We start from the raw sequence: 18605 nt of genomic DNA on the forward strand, positions 1-18605 counted from the left end.
CCAAATGGAAGGAGGCAAGGGTAGACTCTAGAGAAACTGGTGATTACTTTTCTCTGCTGGTTTGCACATAGCCACTTCCTACCTTTGTTTTGTTACCTGGGGTTCCTGTAGATAGACATTGTCTCGGGGGGGGGGGGGGGGGTTATTTGGCTCACAATTTCAGGCCTGTGGTTACAGGGATGTCAAGGCGCAGAAACTTGAAGCAGTTAAAAGCAGAAAGCTGTGAATTAATGGATGCATGCTAGTGCTCAAGATCACTGTCTCTACTCTTAGCACAATCTGGGATCTTCTGCCTACCCGCCATCCAAGGCGGGTGGGTCTTTCCACCTCAGTTAAAACAATTAAGATAAGCCTTTACAAACTCACTCAGAAGCCAACCTGATCTAACCAATCCCTCGAGACTCCCTTCCCAGGCAGTTCTAGATTGTGTCAAGTTGAAAATGAAAAAGAAATTTCAAGAATTTTAGGAGGTTTGATAGATGGCCCAGCAAGATCCCACTAAGACTGATGACCTGCGTTTGATTCCTGGATCCCAGTGGTGAAGAGAGCCAACTTCTACAAGTTGTCCTTTGCCCTCAGCACACAGGGGCACTCACAAATAAACAGATGCAAAAGAAGAAAAAGCAACTGTTAAAGAATTACAGCCCCAAACAGGTTCTCCAGATAATACTTGGAAAGCTTATCCTTTTTCTCATACAAACCATATTTTTGTTGTCTTTTGGAAAATGTTCAGTGAGATGATTTGTCTTCACTTTTCTAATGGTGTAACTTCCTGAAAGAACTGCGCACTGCTCGTGTAGTTCTAGGGCTGTCACTGTTCTGTGTCTAACAGTGATTCTACACATTGAGTGTTTGTAACACAGAAGTATTTGAAAGCTAATCGGCCCTGATTAGCCAGTCCTTCACGGTGCGGAGTAAGCTGCTGGACTCCACGTGTTGTTCCTCGCTCTCGTCAGTGTGCTGAACACTGCCCAAAGTTTATTCACAGAGTAGACAGGGGACTCTTACTCAGCAACCACACCTGTTGCTGTAAATCTGAAGTTCTGTGGTAGTTTTGTTTTCAGTTGAATACTAAAAGCTTTCCCAAGCCCATTAAATCAGTGACTGGGAATTGCATTCAGTTCAGAGAGATGAAGATTAATGGTGCGTTTTACATGTCAGTGTGGCTTCAAATAAAGTGGTTTCTCTGTCTCTACTAGGTGTAAGAGATCGAATTGAAAATCAGTAGGGAAGATACATTTCCAAGCTCATAGCATAAAATTGCCTAAAGGTTTCAAGTTCATTGTTTATTTTCAATGTTAGGAATGTTTGCCTAAATGAGTTTGGGATTTGCATTTTTCTTTCCTGAATACTTGGTTGATTTCTGTCATTGCCATCAAAGAACTCAACACCTATTTCATTCTTCGGTTGTATGTGTTAGCTTATGAGTAGTGCTGATAATTTCCAGAATCTGCTTTTTCAAAATTAAATTCATCTTTTCATTTATTGATAATACTTCTACTAAGAAAGCTGAATGGCATTATTTCTCAATGCAGTAGTAATAATTTATATGCCTTTGTTTACCTATGAAGCTTAATAATTAGCAAATTCTGAATTTATACAGAATGTCAAAATACAGAGTTGGGAGGACTTAGTTAGTAGCCACATTACTGTGCTGACCAAGACCATGGCTCTAAAAGGAAACTAGAAGCTGGCAAGATTGCTCGCTAGGTGAAGACTGTGACCTTAGTTCAGTTCCTGGTGCCCACGTGATGGAGGGAGAGAACTGATTCCAGAAAGTTACCCTCTTCCTTGGCCCTCACAGACTCACACACTAAATAAATACCTAAATGAATACATAAACACATGTAAAAGGAAGTTTTAAAAAGTTAAAATTAGTAAATTTTGCAAGTCATCCCTAGATGTCATTCTGTACCACACCTCTACCCCCAGATAATCTGATTTATCCAATTTTATGGAAAAAGTAAGGCCTATTGGAAATGAAGTTCTTTAGATTAAGGAAGAAGGGCTAGAGAGATGAGTCAGCAGTTGAGAGCTCTTGCTTCTCTAGCAGAAGTCCCAGGTTCAGTTCCCAGCACCCATATGATGATGGCTCATGGCCACTCATAACTTTAGTTTCAGGGGATCTGATTCTGAATTCTGCATGCACTTGGTACACAGACATATGTGGTAGTCAAAACACTCCTACAGATAAAACAAATGTTAATAAAATAAAATGTATCTTCCCTTTTAAAAAAATAAAGGAAGATAGAAAAAGAATATCACTTGCAACCTCTTTCACAGAAGCTAGACTACCTGGTAACACCCACTGTGAGAGCAGGGCAGTGAGTGGGCAGAGTCTGAGCACTCCCCCTTCCTCCCTGAGTCTTATTTCAGGGACCCCAAATCTCTCCTGACCCAGGGAGACATTTGGAGCCTGGTTTTGAGCACAGTTTAGTCACCTATAGGATAGTTTTACAAAGGTATATTGTCCTGGCATTTTTCCTCTAACTGTTCCTAATATCCATTTGTATCACTGAGCACACAGTTTGACCTAAAAGAATCTTGAATGTCAAGAGAAGCTCCTGACCTTCAAACATGTGCTGGGAACAAGTCATGAGTAAATAACCAAAGGCTAAGGTAGCTATTATCCTTCTGTACCATTAAATTTCAGTTACTTTTTGTAACTGGACACATTATTCTCCTCTCTTTAGGGACTGGAAAGATGGTTGCGCAGGGAGGGGCATAAAAAACACTTGCTGCAAAGTTATGAAGACCTGAGTTTGAACCCCAGCTCCCACATAAAAAGCAAACAAAACGAGTATTCCCATAATCCCAACCATGGACATATGGACAGGAAAATCCCTAGGGCTTACTGGCCAGATAACCGAGCCAGTTGGTGATGGCTTCCAGGGTTAGTGAGAGACTCTGTTCAAAAAATACAAAAGTGGGAAGCCACCTAACCGTGGTCTCTAGCCTCCATCCACACACATAAGTATCTCTATGTGTAGATGCATGCATACAGGCATGCAAGGACACACATACACACGTGGGTGCAGGTACATAGATACAAACACACATACTTCTTTTCAATTGGGAAATAGGAATAAAGATGTCACAATATGTGGCGCTCAGATTTTCTAAGTATTCAGTTCTTTCTGGTTTCTCTGAGGCTTTGGCTCCCTGTGCTCCCACACTTTGAGGGTTGTCAACATTTACCTGAGAAACGTGCACCTACCTCGTCATCATCTTGGCTGTGTTTGTCTTCTCACCGCACATAAACTAAAATACATAAAACTTGATTGGAGTATAAATATCTTACTGTTCTATCATCCAAAGTTTATTATAATTCTAAATGTTCATGGGTGTATTCTCTGGTTTATCTTTATAATGATATTTTCTCTGTATATTTTACAGACTGCTTAAGTTATGGCTGATAAAATTTTTTAACACAATTAACTATTTTCAAATGTTCTGCCTTTCTTTCTGTGTTGCGTTGCCCTTCCTGATCGAAGTCTAGGAGAGTAAGTTAATATATTTTGTGAGAATGTGTTGTCCTACTGTGTGTCTAGAGACCTCTGTTCTCATGCTGCAGTTCAACTTTATGTTTTTGGTTGGTGTTTGTTTGTCTTTTGTCTTTTACTTCTTGGATTTTCATAGTGTGATCATTGTTTCTAGTCTTCCTGTTCTTAGAATCCATGGTTAGTCACAGTGGAGTGTCAAAGTGAAGCCAGGCTTGTTTGTGTCTGTTACTGGCGTGTGCATGCTCTTTCCCATATCATACACTTCTCATGCTGTAGAATGCTATATTTCAGACTAAAAGCGTTGGCATAGGTCTGTTTCACAAAGTGCTGTAGGCAAAGTATTCCTTACCTGAATGCTTGAAACCAAAAACTTTTAGATGTGTCTTTCAGATTCTGGAATATGTGCTTGGCTTACCAACTGTGAGTCCCTGTTACAAAACTCAACGATAAAAAAAATGCTCCCAGATCCAGGATTGTTTTGTACATTTCAGTAATCAAAGGTTTAAGAATTTAGATATTTTTATTATACATGCTCAATGTACAGTTAGTTACATAGAAAAATTGTATACTAATTATCATACCCTGCTCAGAAACCTTTTAATGAGAATGTCCTTTTATTTAGAGGATTCTAGCACATACATAGGGAGAACAGGTGCAGCCTGAGGAAAGAGCACTGGCTTCCAGCTTGCACAGTCCCTGCTTTCTGATTCCACTTAGCCCTTCCTGTTGCTTCCTGTTGTGAGTGGAAACTGGGCTGAATCATAGCACTGTCTCTTGTGTGTTTGAACTGGTACTGAACTAGATAGACCTGGACCTGGGTCTGCCTAGGTCTTTCTTCGTGAGTCTGGCACATGTTGACATGTCCTGTTTCCTCTGCTAAAATAAAAGGGAGGACTTGACAACTACCAAAGGTCCTTAATTCTCTTAGACACAGACCAACAGGCAAAGGCTCAGTGTCTAAATAGAGCACTTGCTAGTCTGTGGTTCTGTTTTCCAGGACTCTCAGAGCCGGCAAGGCGGGTACAGCATGCATCAGCTCCAGGGCAATAAGGAGTACGGCAGTGAAAAGAAGGGGTACCTGCTGAAGAAGAGTGATGGGTATGTGTCCAGCCCTGGCTAGCCCAGTATGGGGTCAGCATGCTTGCTGGGTGCTCCACGGGGATCCTGTCCAGCCTCTCGCTGGGAAAGCACCTTAAAGCTTTCTGAGCTGGTTCTCTTCAGACGGTTGACCTAGCCCATGTCTTTAAAGGTAGCAGTGATTGTCTTACAATCTGCAAGATTAGGAAACTGAGAAGGGAGAAACTCGGCTCTGCTTTATCATTGTCCTGTTCTCTACTTGAGATGGCACTTGGCTGCCCAGACCCTAACCTTGGTGGTAACCCCAGACATTGTCTCTGTCACAACCCATCTATCATATCCCCTTCCTTTTCCAACTAAAAATAATATGCCTCTTGCCATCTCAGCTGCTTCCACTCAAGGGTGACCTCCTCTCATCAGACTGTTGTAGCAGCCTAAGTAGTTGTCATTCAACACCGCTCCTTCCGTAATGGTTTAGGTAAAAGCTGCTGCTGCACAGTTCCCTGAGAGGCAGCAGCAGGCCATGAGGGGCAGCCAGTCCCACCACCCAAGGCCTCTGTGGGTCCCAGGCAGGTGGGAGGCCAGAGGTGAGAGACCTGGGGTGGTTTGGCTGGGCAGCCGCTCCCATGAGGAGCCACAGCTTGTGAGAGATGGATAGATGCCATGCAGAGAAAGTGGGTATAGTTTATTTAGTGGGTTATGGAAGGGAAAAGGAAGGGGGAGGGGGAAGAAGAGAGAGAGAGGGAGAGAAAGAAAGCAGAAGTTACCTCTTCAGGGAGAGACAGAAAGAGAGAACACAGGCTGGAGGAAGCAGGAGGTCCCCTTGCCTAAGAGGAAGGGGAGGGGTTGGGAGAGGGCGGGGCTACCCAGGTGACAGACCAGGCCAGCAGATCATAACACCCTCTTTCTCACTTCTACAGAACACTCAGTGCTCTTGTCAAAACTGTAAACCGGATCTGGATGTGGTGGCACACATGTAATCACAATATTCAGAAAACTGAGGCAGGAGGATCAAAAGTTTAAGACCAGCCTGGGCAACCTAGTGAATTTCTGTTCCTCGCTGAAGTGCTTTAGGGTTTCCCTTAGCATATAGCACTTTTCCAGCCTGCCTTTGCACTTCCTCTGTACCATTTTTTTTTCTCTCTGGTCTTGCCTCTGCCATTTTAGTTGCTTAAATTAGTCTACTTCAAGTAAATACCTAGGGAAAATCTGGGTGGCTCCCTTTTACCAATTGTTTTTTAAAAGAAAAGCTGCTTGCTGTCTGACTATATTCCCTTGGGTTCATCTTAGGTATATATGTTTTTGTTTTGATTTATTGAAAAGGTAAGTATCTTTAAAATGTCTAGGATCACTATTTTTTGCCATCATGCTGTTCATGCAAACAGTAAATATCTTTTGAGAATCCCCCATATCCTCTCATTCATCAAGACTCTGGGTATAGAGCATTGAGCAAAAGGAAGTGCTTATCCTTCCAGAGTTTAGTGCTTATAGGCCTAAAAAACCTTCAGTGGCCTTCTGATGCTGTTACTTTTATGGCAACAGAAGGCCTGACTCCTTTCCTTGCCTGGGGTGTCCCTGTTCCTGTGGACCTGATGGTTGTGTTCCCAGGTAGGGCAGCTGCATTGTGTGTGTGTGTGTGTGTGTGTGTGTGTGTGTGTGTGTGTGTGTGTATGCAGGTCAACCCATAGCCTTATGCCTATGCCCAGGGCTATGTGAAAATGTGCTGATAGGAGCTGTTTGGATTCTTTTTTTTAATCCTTCACTACGATCAGATCAAAATTTTCAAAGTATGTCACGTCTGTTTTTAACACAGTTTAATTTCCCAGAAGAACCAAAGAAATGTCTCTAGGAGGACTCTAGCATCCCTCAAAAGTATGCAAACCTTTTTTCTCTACGTCCTGAGGCAGGCAGCTCTGACTCTTCTTTGCATAGTAGAGGTCTGGATTTTTTAAGGTTCCATTGTTTATTAATTATGGAGGTAATCTACTAGCAGAACGTTCTTAGAAAAGATTCACGGATGTGTTAAGAATCCTTACTAGCTCTGTCCCCTAATAGAGCTCTGGACCCCCATCCCAGAGAAGGGAACTAACCTCTGCTACTGGAATTCCTTCTCTTTCCCATTGTCACTGTCAGAAACAGTTCTACCATGAGCATATCTGTACATGCTTGCCTATCTGAATTTCTTTGCACCTGGTATAACAACAGACATCCAGGATTTTCTGTTTTGTGTGGTTTGGGGAAGGAAGCTGGTTTTATTTGGGGACAGCTTTTCATGATTACCGTTTTGCCTCCGGCCGTGTGATTGCACAGCCCACAGTGAATCATGTGCCATATCCAGTTTTGTCTGACTTGTTCCCTAGGATCCGGAAGGTGTGGCAGAGAAGAAAGTGTGCAGTAAAGAATGGGATCCTGACCATCTCACATGCAACTGTAAGTGTACACAAGACTTTCCCGACCTGTCCCATGCTTTCTAACCTCGACTGGAGGCCAAATGCGCTGCGGGAACAAGCATGCACTTTTGATGACACCTTGGTTAAGGTTCCTGTTGCTGTGATGAAACACCAGGACCAAAAGCAACTTGGGAAAGAAAGGGCTTATTTTGCTTATGATTCCATGTCACAGTTCATCAAAGGAAGTCTAGGCAAGAACTCAAACAAGGCAGAAATCTGGGAGACAGGAGCTGATACAGAAACTCAGAAACTAGGGAGGGGTGCTGCTTACCAGCTTGCTCCACATGGCTTGCTCAGCCTGCTTTCTTATAGAACCCAGGACCACCAGCCCAGGAAAGGCCCCACCCACAATGGGCTGGGCCTGCCCCATCACTGATTCAAACCCAGTCTTACGGAGGCATTTTGTCAGCTGGAATTCTCTCCTCTCAGGTGACTCTAGCTTGTATAAACTGACATAAAGTTAGCCAGCACAGATGAAATACCTCTACTTTGTGAATTTGGACGTGTCATTCAGGACGATCCTTCAGAATTACTGGTTTCTATTGTCCCGTTGTGACCTGCCTGCCTCAGCATCTCTGGCAGAAACGGTTTTGTTTGTTGTTCTTTTCCCTCTCTCAGCCTATGTTAGGTGGGGCTTGACCTCAGCATCAGAGCTAGAGGGAGAAAATCAGATTGTTTGGACACACATCAGCACATGTGTATAGTAGCTGCACGTGTCTTGGCTTCTGTAACAGGTTGACTTCACGCGCTCTTTCTGTACCTTCCACGGGAGAACTCTTCCTGTCACCACTAGCCTCGGGTGTCACTTGATGCTCTTCACGCTGGCTTTCCTGTGCTCTGTTCTGCCACTAGAGAAGGGCTTCCTGGTGGGAGACCATGTGGGTGATGAGGGCGTCGGTGTATTGCTTACTTAGTTATTTGGCCTTGGACAATATGCTAAAGACGATAACTCAGTTCTGTCCCCTACTTTCTGTTTCCTGAAAAGACAGCACAGTGGCTAGCCAACTGTTTCCATGTGTTCTAATTAACAACAAATAACACATTGGCCACACTGTTCGGTGGCTAAGAGAATAGCCGGTGGCATTCTGTCAGATTGGATCTGAATCCCAGTTTGTTGTTTACTCTGTGACCTTGAGAAAAGTGTTCAGCTCACAGATCTCACGAGGAATAAAAGAGATAAAGCGGGTGGGCGTGCTTTGAGGGTGACAGGGTACTGCTGTTACTGTTGGCTCATCAGTGGCCTTGCGGAAGTCTGCTGGCAAGGAGCTGGGTAAAGGAGAAATGAGGCCCTTCCCTGAGTCTCCTTCCTTCCCTTCAAGTTGTTACTGTGTTTCCCACTTTTCTCTGCAGTCCAGACATTTCTGCTGGCAGCTGCACCACATTCCTGCCCCCACAGAAAGATACCATTGATCACATAGAATTTGGATGAAAACCAAAACCAACAGTTCATGGGATTCTGCAGAGGAAAGGGACACAGACCATGGGCCTGCTCACATGGGCTCAAAGAAGAGCCACAACCTGTAGAGTACGGCCTCACTTAGTAGTCAGGATACCCACGGAGCAGGAGCTCTTGTCTTCAGTTCTCACTAGGCAAGAGGTGAGAAGCAGGAAGTGGCCCCATTTGCCCATCTTTGGGTTCCCAGCAGCTAGCACTGTGGTTTACGTACATGAAGTGAATGCATCTCTTTTCTTTATGGACAGGTCTTGTTATGTAGCCCATGTTGACCTCAGTTTAAATGCTGACTCGTGCTTTTAAGAACTGGGATTATGTGTGTGTGTTCCCACTTTTGCTTCAGTGCATGTTTTTAAATTAAACTTCATTTTATGGATAAGGTTCAGAGAGACTACACCCCATGCCTAACTCTATACAGTTTGTAACCTTCAAACGTGCAGCTCTGCTCTTTTCACCAAACACAGACCTTCCCTAAGGTGCCAGCTTGTTGCGGGGTTTCTGGAAGTTCTGTGAGCAGGGCTCTTTGAATGAGACATTGTGCCTCACTCATCACTGGATCACCATAGTGTCAGGGTAGGGAATACTCTGAGATCTTCTAGGACGAGCAGTTGTGTGTTGGTGGGGGGATGGCAGGTTCAAAATATTACAAGTGTTTTAGGAAGTTTTATTTGAAGCTGAAAATTGTCTGCATAATATTTTACATTTTTAAAAAATACCTCTAGGTTCCCTTATGAGTAGCACTGGAACAGCTATTAAGTTGATAGTTGCCTTTTCCTTCAGACAGCTTGAAAGTTGCCTTACTGTCACCCGGAATTCTACCAAGAAGGTTTGGCCTTTGCTAGGAAAGGTCAGGACTTTAGACCACTGAAGCGACTGAAGGGCATGTGTGTGCCCACTGATTGGAGGCTCATTGTTTGTAACTGAGGGAGATTAAGAGTATGGCTTGGTGTCGAAGGATTCCTTATTGTTAAAACACATGCAGGAGGCCCACAACAGTACTACAAATGACAAGAAGAGAAGCGTAAAACCCTGTGAATCCTGCTGCAGTTAATGAGTTTCAGGTCCTTCAAGTGTTTGTGCTTCTTCACCCGTCCTCACCTGTAAAATGTCCTGGTAGCTGCAGTGCTGGGCAGTTGACTAAGCCTGAATTACAGTAAGTGTTCCTTAAACTTGGTGGTCATTATCATCTCTGCGATCTGAGGTGGGACTGTACCATCCTCAACCATGGAGCTGGACCTCCTGGATGAATCCTCTCTCTGACATTGGATCTCTAGTGAGAGATTTTTTTTGTATAAATTAGAGCCATTAATAGTGCCTGATTCGTAGGTAGTTGTAAAGGTTAAATGAGTTCATTGATTATGAGTAATTAGGACAGGTTATGGGGCAAAATTAGTGCTCAGTAAAAGTCAGCTGCTGCTGCCAGTGCTCTTTTATCTTCCTAATGTATTGCTGCCTCCGCGGTGCTAAACTGTAGTTCACAGGAATCCTGTATTGCTGCTCCCCTTACTCCTCGGCCTAAGACAGTTTGAGCCATAGCTTTTTACCCATAGAAGTTAAATGTCTACCTAGTACGGGTTGTCAGTAGTTGTGTCTCCTCAGAGCACTTCACTGAAGGAAGAATCAGGTGTCTCTCTAATTGTCCTTGGACTTTCTGAAGCAGTTGATGTTCCCAAGGACTGTTGTCTTTCAGGCTGGTCTAGAACACTAACAACAACATTCTCCAGCCAGGGCTTTACCACGTGCACTGAGGAAGCACAGAAAGGCCTGCCAAAGGATTGATGCCTTCAGTGCAGTGTATTTAATAACTTGTTTCTGTGACAAGCCTTTGTGCCTTTTAAAGCCTGTTCTGGACTCCCTGCAGCTTCTATTTGTCCCTGTTGTCCTTGGGAGAAGAGAATTTATTTTCTTTTCTCCAACAAATTAGAAGACAGCTCCATAAATTCTAGGTTGGTACCTGTTGGACTCAGGCTAAATCCTGAGCAAGCTATAAAACTTGGAGGAGCTATTTAATGTTTTGGGCCCTTTGTTTTTCAGGTACATTATTTCCTCATTAAAATGTTCGGTTGATTTCTTTCTGAGCCAGGTACTGGCTCATTTGAATCATTTTCACTATTGCACGACAGCATTGCTCTGTATGTCGGGCAGTGATTGAAAAGCGTCCCTATACTCCTGGAGCTCAGAGTAAACTGAGGACAAGAACTGTAGAAGAGGCCTGAAGGATGCGGTGATAGAAAATGAAGGGGCAGTTCCCTGCGTGTAGTCAGAGCTGAGCACCTCATGCTACAGCCAAGTGAGCAGCCGCTCCAGCAGAGGGGAAAGCTTAGTCAGCCTAGACACCATGTAAAAGAGCTTCAGAACCTGGTATGGATAGTACTCAGGCTTACGGAGGATGCTTGGAACACTGTCACCACTTACAGCTCCTGGATAACAAAAACTAACTGCCTGCTGCTCATTCTTGAACCCATAGTACTTTAACTTTCTCGTCCACTTGAACAGTTGGTTCTGGGTCTCCTCCAGCACCAGGCGGTTGCCTCTCGCCATGCTGCACTTGTACCTCCCCTTTTCTTTCTCTCTTTTATAGATGTATTTATCTTATCTTACGTTTAGGAGTGTGTACCTGCATGTATGTATGTGTACATGAGTAGCAGAGTTAAAGCAACGTCGTGGTCTCATGTCCCCACTCCTCAGTCTCTGCTATGTAAGCTGCTTTGCCTTCTTCTTGGAGTCCTCTCACTGCTTTGGCACGCCCTGTATCGTCACACTCGCCAGGACTTCACTCCCAGTGCCCTCCTACCTGACCTTCAGCAGTGGACTCTACAGGATCCCGACATTCTGTTTCAACCGCAGTGACATAATAGTGGGCAGGTCTTCAGAAGTGAGCACACATTAGCAGGGAATCTAAAAGAGACTGTATCAGATATCTGTATCATCAGAGTAGTTATGTGGGAAATAACCAGTAATCATGAAAATCATGGCTGACTTTTGGTTTCGATATGATTTGAATGTGACCTCTCTAAATTCATTTTGGGAAGTTTTGTTTCTCAATGTGGCAGTTTCCAGGTAGTGGGACCTTGGGAAAGCTACTTACGATGTATTAATGCATTTCTGATAGGACCCCAAACTAGTTCCTGCAAGAGTGAGTTGTTAGGAAGTGCAGACCTGACCCCTGAGCCACTCTCTGACTTTATAATCCACCCTATGTCCCGTCGCTTTATGTATACCCTGATGCGACGTCATCCGCCATGGAGTGACAAGCCAGAGACCCACACCGGAATCAGTGTCATGCTCCTTTCAACCTACAGCCCCCAAAAGTGTCGACGAAATCATCTTTCCTTTGTAAGGGACCCACCCTCGGGGACTCTGTTATAGCAACAGCACGGACCGAAACGAGCGCTCTCAATGTGCTGGACACCTCACGTAACCTTTTTCCTGTTCACCTCTCCTAACACCTTCAGGTTGCTCTTTTCCCCATTTTAAAGGGAAGATGTCTGGAAGCCACGTGTCCAGTAAGGGCTGGATTTGAACCCAAGAAGTTTTTTTTTTTTTTTAAGAGTCTGTGCTACCTTCTAATTCTAAGTGGAACAGCGGACTCTTGGGACACATTGCCTGAGTCCGTCATCACAGTCCAGAGGACATGGCTTTCCCTCTTCATTTTGGGAAAATGAGCTCGGGGGGGGGGCTGAGAAATTTTCTCCTGCCTCCGTTGATACAACTCTGGGCATAGACGCAGCCCAGCTCTGGTGGCCTCCTGTGTCCATCCTGCTGCACGTCCTAACACTGTAGGAGTACAGAATGAGTTCATCTCTGGGCCACTCCAAATGTCCCAAACTGCAGGAGTCTCAGCGTGTGGTGTTTTATAGCCTCTGTCAGTCGATTTCAAAGACCAGCAAGCATGGCAGCCTTAATTTTGATAATATTCTTTTTACAAATCCTCTGGAATAGCAACATTGTCACAGTGTTAGTGCTGATAAGCTCCCCCCCCCATACAGTACTTTTACATTATTTGATGTTGATCCTAGAGTAGAACATACTCTCCAAAATAAGGTGAAGGTTTCTTTCTTCAATAACAGATTATCTTGAAAATGACTCTTTAAGCTGATTGTGGTGGCGCACGCCTGTAATCCCAGCACTGGAAAGGCAGAGGCAGGTGGATCTCTGAGTTTGAGGCCAGCCTGGGTTACAGAGTGAGTTCCAGGACGGTCAGGGCTATGTGGAAAAACCCTGTCTCGAATAACCTTAAAAAAAAATGAAGAGGAGGAGAAAAAAAGAAAAAAAACAGAGAAAATGTCCCTTTTAAGTATTTCTCTCTTACGTATCCTCCTGTCCAACGGAAATTAGTCCAGTGGTCACAGTAGCTGGGAGAGTCAGGGACCTCCAGAGTCACCGAGTGCAGAATGAGGAAGTTCAGCGGTTAGCCAGTGTTTTCTCCCTGATGTGGGAAGGACCACTGAAGGGAGGGGCTCGATTGTGACCACCGTAGCAGTCCAGGATCTGAAACATGTTAAGAATAGTGGCATTTCTCAGCAGACGAACTGCATGATGGGAAGGGGAAATGAAAAAGCTGGCTCCTTAAGGCCAGAGAGAACCAGAAAAGGAGAGCCACTAAAGATAGTTGGCAAGCTTTCCAAGTCTGACCCCGACAAGGAGGCAGTGTAGTAGGTGGGAGATGATAACTTCTGCTCTCTCTTTGTGTCTTTCTGTAAAAAAGGGGTCAGTGTGCCTCGCCTCCCTGACCCCTGACTTCCTTGCCTGTGAACTGGGTTTAGGAACAGTAAGAGCCGAGGCTGTCATTGCTGGGGTGGATCACACTGCCTCTAGGTTGGTGAAGGGTTTGGAGAAGAACCCCTCAAGAGACGGTTTCAAGGACCAGTGTCTGCTTTACTGCAGATCGTAGGAGCCTGTCAGCTGTGATTGGTTAGCATGTTACTTTGGATTGGACAGCAGGAGCACTCTTAAGTACATTAAAGGAGACTTGAAGACTACAGACTTGTCAATGCGCTAGCCGCTAGCTACCTGTGATACGTCACAATTCAGTGCTCTGACTTCAGGGAATACTCAGGACCTTGCTGTGCCATGCTTCTTACTTAGAAGCATTTTGTGCCAAGGAGGCTGACCTCCAGGTCGTGCCTGCGCTTTCTCCTACATGGCTAACTCATGGAGTTGTTCAAGAACTATATGAGAGTAAATACCTGCAGTTTGAGAGATCATAAAGAAAGTTTTTTTTTCTTGCACTAAACCAAAATACCTTTCAAAGGCTGGAGATTTCATCTGCTGCCCTAGTGTTGTAGCTCTCTCTGTGGCAGGTGTTTGGCATGGACCTGATTTCTGACCAGGGGTTATTGCCGTTATTGAGCACATGTCGAGTATTTATGTTCCCCTAGAGACAGTAGGCTTCTAACACCGAATGAAAATTCTGAAGTGATTAACAGTCCGAGCATTTCTGTTTCCAAGCACTGGCTTAGGAAGTACAAAGAGATTTATTTTATTTTTACCTCAGCCTCGTGAGGTCCAGCTCATTTCCAAAGTAATTAATTGCGTTCTCGTCTTGTTTGTGATGTGGAGCAGTTCAGCAGGACGATTGGGGATGTAATTTTGTTTCTGAACAGCAGCCTCAGCAGCTGTGTTCTGCTGACAGAGAAACAGGCCAGTGCTGGTAACTCTGGAGCTCCATCACTAGTTTCACTGGGTGCACACTGAGCTGCCCCAGGACGAATGAGTGAGGTTTGCTTGTTTTCCAGAGGCAAAGCTTGAATGGAGCTGATTGTGCTGTTCTGTATGCATGTCCACTTTCACTTAGCTGAATGGCGTGTCAGGCAGAGGCATTCTTGCCCCCTCTGTTTCTTGGAATGTATTTAGGGGTTCCCCAGTTGAAACGTTCCTCATATCAGAAACTTGAATATATTTGCCTGAGAGGAGTATACTATCAATTGAGAAGGGGAAAAGCAGTTTTCAAAACAATATATACAAGTTGAAACAATGCATGTTTCAAAATAAAAACCAGGCTCTTCAGAGAAATCTTGTTAAAATCAGAATGGTAGCTAGTGGGTATAATAATACGGTCCAGTTCCTTTGCAGTGTCTCCTAGCTTTTTTTCAGTGACTTTTATTATTTTTAACAAAAGGTAAAATCTGTGAAAGGCTAAACCTGGGAGTTGGGGATCACTGAGCTGTAAAGTCTTCAGTTCTGATCGGTATGGCAGCTGCATTTGGAGCAGGGGCTCTTGAGCGAGGTCCAGCTTGACAGAACCCTCAGGAGCACCAGCCTTTCCCCCCTCATCATCCCGGGCCTAGATGGAAAGCTTATTTTTGAATCATGTACTTGAAGTCTCTGTCAGCTGTATCTGGAGTCTCTAGCCACTACCATGGCTATAACTCAGATCTTGTCCTTGCTCATCTGTGTTACCCATGACCTCCACCATCCATTTGAGTGCAGCTCTGCATGGCCCTGCTCTGAATATCTTCCTTCACCAGCATGCTGGAACTCCAGAGTGTAGATACCTTAACCTCACAGTCCAGTCCTTTCTGCTTTTCTGCTGAGCATGACCTCATGTCACTTGTCCCCCTTTATGCCCTGGGCCTTTGCTCCTGCTGCTCTTCACCCTCCACAGCTCGTTCACACTCAGCTTTCCCTGGGTCCTCACTGCACACACACCCCAGGATCAGAGCCAGCACTCCTGAGCAGCAGGTGTGCTCTTGGTATTGTCAGCTTTTCCTAGAGCTGGTAGACAGCAGTGCTTCTCATGTGTGCTTAAAGGCATGGAAGAGGCTTTAGTAACTGTCCAATGAATGGGAAACTATTTCACATTCTAAAATGTCTCCTTTCATCAATACGAATTAATAATTTGGATGAAAATCAGATATACAGCTGTCCCTTGAGGTCTGCCATCATTTCTGCCTTTCAGTAGAGGAGAGGAGAGCATCTTAGGAACATCGGATAGTCTCTCTCTTCCTCCCTCACTTCATTTAGTAAAAGAAAATAAAAGCATTTCTAAGGGAGTACAAGGGGTGTGTGTGAGGTTCCTGGAATGTGGTCATTGGATTGATTTTAGTTCTTGCTGTATACATGGCATAGTTTAGTGAGCAAAAAGCATGTGATTACTAGAAAGACAAGAGACAAATAGTCAGAGTCAGAGGGAGTATGTATGAGGAGACGGTTGTTTCAAAACCAGGACCTCTAGACACTGGAAAATAAGACCTGGAAGAGTGGGGGGCAGTTAAAGGCACTTCCTGAATTGTCCCACCATGATGTATCCAGGCCAAGATGTTTAGTTTCGCTCTGATTTTAATCTGTGGGATGATTATGTCTTCTTTCATCAGTATGCCTATCTATAATTTAGCCTAAATGTTAAGAACGTGTTTTTGAAAATTTCTAAGTTATACAAACATCTGGAATTACCATTATTGCATAGTGATTTCTGTGCTTCTGCTATATGCTCTTTGAACTTTGAGTGGAACGTTCGCTACCCCCACTCCCAAGGCCTTTCCCAATGTTCCTCCACTCTGCATTGGTTGTATCAGCTGCTTTGCTACTTCTTATTGCAACTCAGCCTGGGGTCATCAATAAACGTGAGGTTTCGGCAGGATGTGCCCCTGTTGCTTGTGCATGTTGATGTGGCAAGAAGTCGACTTGACAGTTCTGTGGGAACGACACCCACATGTCATTCCTAATGGAATTGTCGGTCAGTCATGCAGTAAACGTGTGAGGCCCTTAATGGGACGTTGTCCAGCAGATACCTTGAACTAGGGGGATGAGAAGTGGGTTCTGCTGTTCGTCCTGCCTGTGTGCCGCTAATGCTGAACTCACTGGTTCTTTAAGATTTTGTGTCTATTGCTGGGTGTGTCTGATATTAAGAAGCACCTAGGAATGCTAGGTTTGGAAAGAAGAAATTACTGTGTTAGCTTTCTGCCATGTTCAATATGAATAGTATATAATGCATCTTAAACTTTAAAGAACAGATTTCTCTACTTAAGAATTCTAAACATTGGTTTAAAAGACTTTTTGTTAAAGGAAGCCTGAAACCTCTTATTATGCCTAATCAGTTTAAGCTTGGGAAGTTCTTCCTTATGTCTGGCCCAAATCTTTTATGGTTTGAGTGCATTTCTCTTCATTTGTACAAATGGAAAACAGCTGCTCAGCCTTCCCAACGACAACCTTTATGTGCTCACAGACAGAGGTAAGGTCACCCCAGTCTTCTTCCTCTGGACTAAGGAACTGATGCCTTTATCCCATCTTCAGAGTTTCCATTTCCCAGCCCTTTTAATCATTTCTTGATTTCCCCTAAGCTTTTGTACAGTCCTCCTTAAGTTCAGATTCCAAGCAGAACATAATATTCCAAGTCTCACCATTAGCCAAAGTCACTTCCTTCCCTTCCACCCTTCCCATGTGTCCCAGTCCTTCATACAGGAAGTGGGTAACATTATCCACATCCAGGAAGGTGAGATATGGGACTAACAGCAGATGGGGCCCAGTGTGTAGACAGTTAGCAAGACAGACTCGGTTCTATCTAAGAAACACAGGCGTCCACCTCCTGCCTCCCCTTCAGGGCCCAGCTGACGACACTGCAGCGTGGAAGTCACTGTTTTCTCCTGGCCGTTACTCTCCTGCACTTGTTTCCAGTTGTCAGTCAAAGGTGCATGCAGTGATTGCCAACTCCCCAGGTCCTTGCCTCTGCTCCCAGGTTTCTTGCTGTGAAGCAGCTAGGTGTGGGGTGGGGGGTGTCATCTGCACCGATCCCACTGAGATCCCGAGGGGAGGGTCAGAATGCTGAGGGAGCGGGTGCACACAGAGATGATGAGCAACTTGTTCCCTAGGGCCTGTTGCTCAGGGGAGATGCCATGTGCGTTGAAACTTCTTGCTCAGCACCATCCATGTTGCTTAGATCTCTGAGTGGTTTACAGTGTGACCTCTCTGCCCCCTCCAATTCCTTTTTTTTAAAAAAAAATGAAATTCCTGAGCAACAGTTGGGGCATTTTTGAAGTCATGACTGTCATATGAAGTAGGCATGCAGGTCTGACCAGCAAGTTCCACAGACTTCTCATGCCCAAAGTACAGCTGAGCTCAAAACCTCTTTATTTGTAACTGCAGGAAGCAGGGGACCTAGGCAAGTGCAGGCAGGAGAGCGAGAATGATTGTGTATTGTACCCCCTAAGTTACTTTCTAAGCGTTTATCAGGTCTATTTTATATATTTAACAGAGAATTTACTAATAATTATTATATTAGGACTCATGACACAATGCCTGGCAGATGGTAATTATCCTTGTGTTTTGGATATTTTGCAATTTTTGTATTGCAACCAGTATTCACAAATGCCTGGGATGTCAGTGTTGGGGCAACTGATGCAGGGGTCATCCTGTATTAATGAATGAATACAGGTCAGCGATATTTCACAGTAGGACACAGGTTTAAAAGTGCCAGCTTTGTGCCTGAGGATGTCCAGGTTCTAGAAAACTATGTTTTCGTGGCTTCTGCCCAGACGTCACTAGAAGTGAGGCATACTATTCTTGATTCCATTCTGGCTAACTTCCAGAAAGCTTGTGTACAGTGAAGAGACATTGAGTAGGGCAACTGGTTTGTTTTTCCCTCCTTACTGAGGTCAGCTTTCTAATGGGGTCTGTAAAGACTACATACCAGCTAATAGGTGAGGGCAAAACTTAAAGGTCCTGTGTTGTACTGTAGTGAACTCGGATATCTGTTTCCTCACTTACTAAAACTGCATCCTTCTGTCCCCAGCAGGCCTTCTAAGCACATGCTGCACTGAGGATGGAGGGGAGTAATGCTTTTATAACCTTTGCTTTCTCTTTTACAGTCTAACAGGCAGCCGGCTAAGCTAAACCTTCTCACCTGCCAGGTGAAACCAAATGCGGAGGACAAGAAGTCTTTTGACCTGATATCACGTGAGTCCTGTTTTTAATACCTATTTGGTCAGTGTGGTTTTCACAGGTCTAGGTATTTAAGCACCAAAACTTTTCAAAATGGGGTTCCTCAAAGTTAACCCCCAGCTTGTTGAGGGAGACCCCTGGGAACCCTTTCTGTTTGCTCACTTCCTTGTTTGAGGCAGAATCTTTTTTTTTTTTTTTTTTTTTTTTTTTTTTTTTTTTTTTTTTTTTTTTTTTTTTTTTTTT

At 44.3% G+C, this 18605-nt stretch overlaps 1 protein-coding gene across 10 annotated transcripts in view; it reads left to right on the forward strand.

Annotated features, from left to right (window-relative positions):
* Asap1 (ArfGAP with SH3 domain, ankyrin repeat and PH domain 1) overlaps nucleotides 1-18605 on the forward strand; it is a 283124-nt gene that overhangs the window by 210176 nt on the left and 54343 nt on the right. For all 10 annotated transcript variants that reach the window (XR_007592334.1, XM_050145405.1, XM_050145409.1 and 7 more), the window contains 3 exons: nucleotides 4501-4601; nucleotides 6941-7010; nucleotides 18290-18377. Coding sequence is in view for 9 of the 10 variants with exons in the window: in XM_050145405.1 (XP_050001362.1) it covers nucleotides 4501-4601; nucleotides 6941-7010; nucleotides 18290-18377 (259 nt within the window). In the remaining variant the exon portion in view is untranslated. The remainder of the gene's footprint in view (nucleotides 1-4500; nucleotides 4602-6940; nucleotides 7011-18289; nucleotides 18378-18605) is intronic.

This window comes from Alexandromys fortis, unplaced genomic scaffold (genome assembly GCF_014885135.2).
Source record: "Alexandromys fortis isolate MF-2015 unplaced genomic scaffold, M_Fortis_MF-2015_v1.1 scaffold_2_1_26212458, whole genome shotgun sequence".
NCBI lineage: Eukaryota > Metazoa > Chordata > Mammalia > Rodentia > Cricetidae > Alexandromys > Alexandromys fortis.